The sequence below is a fragment of the Octopus bimaculoides genome, chromosome 12 (genome assembly GCF_046866305.1).
Source record: "Octopus bimaculoides isolate indiv1 chromosome 12, ASM4686630v1, whole genome shotgun sequence".
NCBI lineage: Eukaryota > Metazoa > Mollusca > Cephalopoda > Octopoda > Octopodidae > Octopus > Octopus bimaculoides.
This window is the reverse complement of record NC_142939.1, coordinates 7,682,923-7,692,739: the sequence shown is the minus strand read 5'-3', so window position 1 is coordinate 7,692,739 and position 9,817 is coordinate 7,682,923. Positions and strand designations below refer to the sequence as shown.

General features: G+C 38.0%; 1 protein-coding gene across 1 annotated transcript; it reads right to left on the bottom strand.

Moving 5' to 3' along the window:
* Positions 1–5,402: 5,402 nt before the first annotated feature.
* On the bottom strand, positions 5,403–9,275 carry LOC149132947 (uncharacterized). Its single transcript, XM_089360707.1, has one exon. The coding sequence runs from the start codon at positions 7,854–7,856 to the stop codon at positions 6,090–6,092; it is 1,767 nt and encodes a 588-aa protein (XP_089216833.1). The 5' UTR covers positions 7,857–9,275; the 3' UTR covers positions 5,403–6,089.
* Between the last annotated feature and the right edge of the window lie 542 nt (positions 9,276–9,817).

The window sequence follows — 9,817 nt, the reverse complement described above, 5'->3', positions numbered from 1 at the left end:
ATAGATAGATAGATAGATAGATAGATAGATAGATAGATAGATAGATAGATAGATAGATATACACACATGCAAATGTATTCTGGTACCTATTCTATTAATCTCTTTTGCCAAACTACTAGCGTACGAGGACATAAACAAACCAACACCAGTTGTCAAGCGGCAGAGGACAAGCACAAGGACTTGTATCTGCACACAAACACGAACACACACAGGAACACTCACGCATACTGATAACGAAAGGTGTTACAACTATGACCGTCTTTCATCTTCTATATTTTATTGTTATATTTGTGTGAGTCATGTGACTGCGACCATGCTGGATGAATCTACACCAGTACTTTTTAAAGCCCGTTATTTATTCTATCGATGGTGGGGCACAAACACAGATACACATAAATATATACACACATATATATGTATACGATTTCACACACACACACACACACACACACATACATTACATCGATAGACATATAATTGTGCGTGTGTGTGTGTTTGTGTGTGATTGTGTGAGTGTCCGTGTAATTAGTAGCAGCAACACAAAAACACGCTTCAAAAGGAAAGAAAAAGTTTCATTCATATACATATATATATATTCATTAAAAAAACCGTATCAAACAGAAATAGTTAAATGTCTGGTACCATTAGAGAAGGGTGTGTCTGAAAGGCAGCTCTTACTAGCTTAACTTTATAGACAAATAACCCCTTTAACAAGGCTGACGCCTGATAGGCCTGAAACTGGGACACACATGACACTTGCTGTATATATATATATATATATATATATATATATATATATATATATATATATATATATATATATATATATATATATATATATTATGTATGTATATATAATATACAGAATTCATATTTTGGTTTGTTATTCCAAGTTTTGAATTCTTCATGTTTTACATTTTTTAATGAATACACCAACGACCGAAATTAAACCCACGTGACGCGATTAATGTAACCGAATGTATATTAACTCTCTAATTCCCACAATCAGGGTGAGCTTCTATGTACTTGCTCGACCTGCTAAACACAGAAGCCAGAACCTCTTCCTGTCACGCTACATAGGTGAAAGCAGTGGTGTAGCAAGGGCGTGTGGCGCCCTGGGCAGCCCTTGATTTCCCCGCCTTCCGGGCCACCCAGCCTTATGTAAAGCTTATACAGCAGACTCCCTAGTGCTTCCCCCCCCCCTCCCCATATCAGTAAAGCGGGCCGCGCCTCTTTACCTACGTTCTTTGGAGAAAAGAAAACAATAGATAATAGTCCTGGATGCGAGATGTAATAATCAAGTCTTCTTCGCATCGCATTCCATGGGGGGGGGGGGGCGGACACATTAGATAATGTGAATAAAAGATGTGATGGCAGTCACGGATGCCTTTGATTATACGCCTGCACATTTAGGAGAAGAAAGACGTGAAACTAAACAACAATAACAGCTGCAGTAGTAACATAAGCATCAGCATCTGAAACTACTACTACTACTACTACTACTACTACTACTACTACTACGATGACGACGACGACGATTGAACTAACGAATGAGCCTCCACGCTTGCAAAAGCAGCCAAATTTCCTCTCAAACCACATTTTGCCGTTTTTGAAAAGGAAATACACAAATAGGAAATACATAGAGAAAAACAACTTGTTTTGAATCTCTCAGCAAGAGATATACAGTAACAGAACCAAATAGTAAAGTTTATTTGCCAACAGAATGGGACGGTCCTATAAGGGACCATATTACTGTTGTTTAAGTCCTCGGTAAACATCTTTTCCAGCTGGCTATCGACACAGTCTGTGTCCGTATAGGAAGGTCATCGCTCCCACCTCCAGCCTTACGTGATACTCACAGATCATGCGATACTCACAGACCCGTCCTCAGTAGAGACAATTACTGGCTGTTGATGAAAGCTTTCTCCACTCGCAAACACTATGTATTCGTTAAGCGACACACAGTTGCTGATCTCGTATGGAGAAAAATAACTTGTTTTAAATCTCTCAGCGAGGGATATACAGTAACAGTACCAAATAGTGAAGTTTATTTGCCAACAGAATGTGGCGGTCCTAGAAAGGAGAAGGGAGTGATCACCTCCCTTGCAAATACTATACAGACACAGATTGTGTGTCGATAGCCAGCTGGGAATGATGTTTTTCTGGGGCTTCAAGAACAGTAATATGGTCCTTTATAGGACCGCCACATTCTGTTGGCAAATTCTACCAAATTCACTCACAAGGCATTGGTCGATCCGGGGTTACAGTAAAAGACACTTGCTCAAGGTGACGTTTAGTGGGAACGAATCTAAGATCACGTTTTCGCAAAGCAAGCGCGTAACCGCACAGCATTTCGTCTTGAGTAGCCTGGTTCTGAGAATGTACAAACGTATCTGGGATGTTTTACAAGAACTGACTGAACATATATGCTAATGTAGAAGATTGATTCCCAAGGGGAACCTAGTATAGGACTCATTACATGTGGGTTCTAGTCCCGACGTCTTCTCATAGTTATACATGTCCCATATACGTAGCTTGTTCTTCTGATCTTCCATCCAGTGGGTTTTTTTCATTGATGTTGTTTTGTTTCGTTGTGTAAGGAGTCCCCTGGGTAGGTGTGGTATATGCGGAGCCTGTGAATGCGTTGTTTTGTATTCATTATTTGTGACCAGCATCAAAATGTTATTGCAGGGGGGGGGGAATCATAACAATCTTCAGAATAAATGTTACAGTACAGTACCATAAAATAATGTCGTCCTTCAACCTTAGTAAATGAAGTTATTACTGCACACTGTGAAGTAGAGAGGAAGAGAGAGAGGGGGGAAGGAGAGAGAGAGAAAGGAAAACAAGAAGGTACAATGTCAAAAAGGGGATAAGGAAGAGATAGAAAGAGGAAGAAAGAGAGAGAGAGGGGGAGAGAGAGGGGGAGAGAGAGGGGGAGAGAGAGAGGGGGAGAGAGAGAGGGGAGAGAGAGAGGGGGAGAGAGAGAGATTTCATTCATATTTTCTAAGTCGTGTTCCAGCTTCCGGTTATTAAACTGTTATGAATTAATATGACATTTGCATCCACATGTGTCACAGAAACAGCCACGAAAGCAAAGAGTAAGTAGTAGTAGTAGTAGTAGTAGTTGATGTTGTTGTTGTTGTTGTTTAGCACCAGGTCGGTTCTGGTTGAGAAAAAAACAAAATTTTAAAAATTTTTTAAAAAGTTTTAATTCGAAAAATATTTTTAAAATAGTCGTGTGAATTTTCGTGTGTAAAATACAAATTCGCAAGTAAAATTCCGTGAAGATTCCCCAAAATTAAAAGTTATGAGGGGTTATATGGCGTACTTAAAGCAGAATTCCGCCCTATTTTATTCTGGTGGATACTCATAACCATTCAATGTTTAAAAACTAGTTTTATAGATAAATAAAATAAATAAACGCGCCCTTTTAAAGCCTAGCCAGGATCATGGGCCCAGTTTCCCGGTTTCAATGGCATATGTGTTCCCTAGCTGGACAGGACGCCAGATCATCGCATCGTTACTCATTTTTTCCAGCTGAGTGGACTGGAGCAACGTGAAATGAAGTGTTTTGCTCAAGAACACAACGCGTCGCCTGGTCCAGGAATCGAAACTACAATCTCACGATCATGACGCTGACACCCTAATCACTAATCCACGCGCCTCCACAGTTTTATAGATACTTCTTTCAAAATTTCACATGTTCACATGTTTACAACAGCACATACTTTGAGAACCTGTTTCAGTGGCCAAAAACATTAAAACGTTAGAGAAAGAAATCTAACTGTGCCTTGCAATAGATACATCTAAAGTAAAATTATTTTCAAGAACCTTTAAAATACTACTGAGGATCCCCAATTTTACTATTTTGCTAGTGTCCCCACCACTGACCAAAATCTTATATCCTATAGGCGCAGGAGTGGCTGTGTGGTAAGTAGCTTGCTTACCAACCACATGGTTCCGGGTTCATTCCCACTGCGTGGCATCTTGGGCAAGTGCCTTCTGTCTTCTACTCGGGCTGACCAAAGCCTTGTGAGTGGATTTGGTAGGCGGAAACTGAAAGAAGCCCGTCGTATATATGTATATATATATATGTGTGTATATGTTTGTGGGTCTGTGTTTGTCACCCCAACATCGCTTGACAACCGATGGTGGTGTGTTTACGTCCCCGGAAACCGATAGAATAAGTACTAGGCTTCCAAAGAATAAGTCCTGGGGTCGATTTTCTCGACTAAAGGCGGTGCTCCAGCATGGCTGCAGTCAAATGACTGAAACAAGTAAAAGAGAGTAAAAAGAACCACCAGGGGTCACATGAACCCTGGTTGAGAACTAATGTTTTACACGTACAAAACCCAAACAAAAACACCAGCGGTTTGAACTCTAAAAGTAAGAGAGATAAAGCGAAAATGTGAAACTATACAGATGAGTTCCGTAATTAAATGTGAAGTTACAATATTTATATATAATTCACTCTTGTCATGTAAGTGTTGATGTCTGCGTAACAGTATATGTACGTGTCAAGGTCTTTTATATAAGTATACAAGCTGAATAGCCCGTCGTTGCCGGGTAATTTTTACAATAGAATGTCTTATATAAATTTTTGTTATTCCATGCCAGGCCATGCCTTCCCTGACAGATAGGTCTCTTGATCAGGACAGATTTGTGCAATTTTTCGCAAAGAAACTTCGCTGACGATTTTTTCCCTTTTTAAACTATTTACATTTCTGTTCGACCGTTTCACATGACTTTATTCATTAAAACTTATCAAAACTTCAGAAGTTCTTACAACTTTGGTCGTCGTAATGCTTGGCTTTCGTATGTTTAAAAAAATCCCCCCTCGTAAAGATTTTGCTTTCATTTTGTGACAGACGGTTATCATGCAGAAAATGCCGACTTTCAAATCTTGTTTTCTGATTAGGCAAAATTGATTAAACTTTAAACCTCAGTGACATTTTTCTACTATTTTTCTGGAACAAATAGATAACAAAATCGGATTTAACGTGGAAAAATATTTCAATATACCAAATTTGAAAATTTTGAAATGTTTTTAGAATATATATATATATATACATATATACGACGGGCTTCTTTCAGTTTCCGTCTACCAAATCCACTCACAAGGCTTTGGTCGGCCCGAGGCTATAGTAGAAGACACTTGCCCAAGATGCCACGCAGTGGGACTGAACCCGGAACCATGTGGTTGGTAAGCAAGCTACTTACCACACAGCCACTATATGTATGTGTGTCTGTGCTTGTCCCTCCAACATCGCTTGACAACCGATGCCGGTGTGTTTACGTCCCCGTAACTTAGCGGTTCGGCAAAAGGAACCGATAGAATAAGTACTAGGCTATTTATGACACAAATATATGAAAAAGACGACGAGCAATAACGAAAAAAATATCAAAACAATTTCATTTTAATCGTGAAAAATTCGATGAAAGTGGGGATGGAGGGTTGAAAAAATACGAAGAACATTTGTTTCAAAATGTGGAATGCAATAAAATCACGAAAAATAACGAGAATAAAAAAAGAAAAAAAAAAGAATGACTTTAGTCGCGGTTGCGATTCCACCAAAGGTAAGATGAGGAGGAGGTAGAAAACGTTTCTAAAACATGAATAAGATTTATTTTTTTTTAAAGGCCACCCCTCTACTCCTGATTGTTTTGAAATGTTTGATACAAAACAATTGTAAAAATCCCTGCTAAAACAGATTAATTCGAGCTTATGTGGACTGCTAGTCCGAAAGTCCGTGTGTGATAGAGAAAGCATGGAAACAGACATTTTAAGAAGTATGTTGCGGACAATATGTGAGAAAAATGTGAGAAAAAAATAATTTAACAAGTGCATTTAAAAGAAACAAAAGCTAAAACAAAACAGTATCTAAATATTTTAATATAAAAAAAATAAAAAGAAAACATTTTTTTGGAATGGATTGTTTTTTTTTAATTGCATTGATTTGTTGTTTGTAGTTGTGATTTTGTTTATATATATATATATATATATATATATATATATATATATATATATAATACTGTATGGACGATAATGTATCTAGTTGTGTGATGCGTTCAGTGCTGTTATTTCGTCAACTAAGTTTTGTTTTCGTGTTATATCTGTCTACATCTGTTCTCCGAATGTTTTCTTGTATAGCTGTCCTCACCGCTTGACTGGATGAAAAATCATCAACCAGAACGATGTTCAGTCTGTATTCTTGTTCTCTATCCGACCAGTGTCGGATCATAGTGTTAATACCTTTATACATTATCTCTCCATTAGCTTTCGATGGATCGTCTCCGCAAAGATTGGCTATTCGGGCCATTTCTAGCAAATTACTGGCTTTGCCCTCGAATCCAAAAAGTTTGAGTATGGTTCTATGCTGCAGATGCCCTAAATACACAGATATCATAATAATCATAATGTATATCACAGTGACTTTAGCAGCTTTTACGGGACTCCGTCTTTTTAGTCCGGTACAAAAGAATTTAGTAAAGTTCCTGTTTTCGGACGATTGGATTAATCGATAGAACATAATTGTCAAAACTAACGAAAGAGCCCAAGCCACGCGTTTGCTTCTTAATATTCCTCCCAACACATTTGGAACATTGTGTGTCACAAAAGCCGGTGTGATGGCTAACCTGTCAGGAAAATTCCTCTTATATTTCTGCATAATGTCAGAACGATGTGTAAACATACTCCGAGGGTTAGTTCTTCGTTCAAACATTTCCACTGCTGTTTCGTTGTTGACATCGCTCCAGAAATAATCCGGGAAGGCATTTACTAAATCTTTATCTTCCCGGATCAGAGCAATGATATTACGTCCCGTAGAGATGACACTTAATAAGGTAGGATTTAAAGAAATGTTTCGTGTTAGGACAAGATTTGGTCCTAAAATAGATAATAAATATTTACCAAGTTTGATCTTAGACTCACCTGGCATTGGTAATTTCTCTTGAATTCCGTTACCGGGTGCATTTAAGTGAGAGATTAGAAGTATAATAATCTCTCCTGGATTCTCTGTCGCAAAATTAGCAATTTCTTTTAAGCCAGACTCAATGGCCTCTCCAGATATGCCATGCCACCAGTAAAATCCTCCATTTGGTAGCAAGGCGATTCGTAAATCAAGACATCGGTAACCAGCATTAAGCTGCGCACCTAATCCGTCGTCATGGTTTCGGGCCCACGAGCTGAAATAATTACTAAATCCAAGGCTTAAAGCAACTCGTGAAATCCAAAGTTTTTCCACCAAAGTACCATTTGGTGATACAGAAAAAGATGCACTGTTATGAGTGCCTGGAATAACTAAGTCGCCGAGTCGAGCCGTACTCAAACGACGCCTCAATAAGGTCATCCATCTTTGAAAACATGTATTTTTCCATTGACCCCAAGAAAATAATGGATTGTTTTGATGATTGGTTAATTTGCGTTGATGGCTTTGTAGACCAAGACCAACATATTCTTGGACATTGGTATCGATGTTGCTGTCTTTGTCAATGTTAGAATCAATCGAGTTTATAAATGACGATGCGATTAAAGATGCATGGTCTCTCCGTTTGGTAAAATCCAGAAGAGACCAATTTTCATTGACGCATATGTTATTTAAGTCCTGTTCACAAGGTACAGTAGTGTCGTCCCAGATTTCTAAACAATAGCTGGCTGGTTGTTGAGCCAACTGTCTCTGCAGACGTCTTCGTTGTTGTTGGTATTGGTAAGATTCCTGAAACTTCCGCTGTCCATTGTGTGACAGAGGATCGAACTTGCTAACTGCTGGTGTAGGAGATGGTGTTACATATAGACAACTATTCAACAATATGAAAGTCATAATTCTGACGGAAAGCCACGAATTAATGCTCATTAGTCCAGTTACTTAGTCGAAGATATGAATAAGTTTAACCCATTAAGAAAGTCAACGATGCTTAACCGTTGACACCCATACACTCGTATACGTTTTATACAGTGTCGTATTTGAAAAGGAATGTTCGGCTGGAATAAATGTTGGATTCGTTTAATTAAATTTTTTAAAAAAACAATCTAAATGTTTTAGTAGTTGAATCGAGGCGTGTTAGAACTCGCTTCTCATTCGTTAATTTCCGAAGTTTTATTACTTTATTTCCTATTAATGGTGCAGATTAAGAATACAATTAAGCATTAGTTCAATCTTTTACTATAAGGTTAAATAATATGTTCAAGTATACATATATATATATATATATATATATATATATATATATATATATATATATATAGCGAGTGAGAAAGAGAGAGGTGTATATAGGCTTTACATTAACATTTCGCCGCAATGTCAAAGTTTATAAAGATGTTATGAATGCTTACAAATCATGTTATTTTTAATAAGCTGTGGTGCAAATACGTTTTGTAAAATAAAAACGAATTAAAGTGGAGAGAGGAAAAAATGAATAAACAGAAAGTCAGTAACGGAAAAAGCAAATAAAGTAATCAGTAAAGAAATCTAATAACTTTGCCCTGAAAGAAGTTCGAATATTCTTTATGGTTCCGTTGCTCTATCGTTATTCTTTAGTTTATCAATATCAACAGAAAGATAGGTAATCCAAAACTTGTGTTAATTCCTGTTTATCCTAGACACGTATCTAAAGATGCGTTTAAATTACAAGAAAACAACAACAAGAAATATTTTTTTTTATATATAATCCGTAACCTGCACGGTTTCGAACACGTCTTTTAAAATCTTAGAACAGCAAACGGACTATTAATGTGTGTGTGTGTGTGTGTAACATTAAATGAGTTTTCTTTTCTAGACGACGCTTTGAAAGTTCGGATAAATGCAAACATTAATTAATGAATTAATTAATCCCCATATAGTTGCTTCAACACAAGCAGGACACTTCTAATTACATCCAAAGTAGAAACAAAATGATGTCAAAACTGAATATCTTTTACTTTTCATTCATCTTCCGCTTCTTTTCTCATTTTCTCGGACGTAAACACCGTCGGCCTTCTTTCTTCTTTTGTTCTCTCTTGTAAATCTACTTTCGTATTCGCCTTCTCCGATCGTGGTATTTGTTGAACAACATATGTAGTAGACGACCCTCGGAAATATCCGTCTTCAACTTACTCCACATATTTAGTTAGTGTTTCGTTCGTTCGCCTGTATTTCATGTCGTGCTCCAGCGATGAACACTGTGAAACAGGGCTGCAGTACTACCACCACCACCACCACCACCACCACTGCTACCTTCGTCAGCACACTCCTCACACTACTACCACCACATCACTTCACTTTCTCTAACTTCCCCCCTATGTCTTTTGCTAAACACAACCTGCTACCACTACTTAGAAACATCACCCCCACCAACGCCTTTTATTTTTTCAACAGCACGTATATGTCTGTGAGTGGCATATGCGTATAATCACTCGATGTACGCGCACACTCACACTTATAAATAGTAGCGCTCGTGCGAGCGCGTTAGAGTGTAGATGCACGTACATGTACACACACACACACACACACACACACACACACACACACACACACAGACATATATTTGTGTGTGTATTTATGTACATATGTATGTATGTGTGCACGCATGCATGCATGCATGTATGTATGCATGTATGTATGTATGTATGTACATTATAATTTTTATCACTCATTTCAGTTATTGGACTGCGGCCATGCTAGTGCACTTGTTAATCGAACGAATCGACCTCAGTACTTGTTTTTTAAAGTCTAGTACTTTGGTCTATCGGTCTCTTTGGCCGAAACGCCGCTAGATCACGGGAACGTAAACAAACTAACATCGGTTGAAAAGCGGTGGTGACGCACACACACACACA

What these genes read in the sequence shown, in the direction of transcription:
- LOC149132947 (XM_089360707.1), bottom strand. Translation starts at nt 7,856, where the DNA reads ATGAGCATTAATTCGTGGCTTTCCGTCAGAATTATGACTTTCATATTG.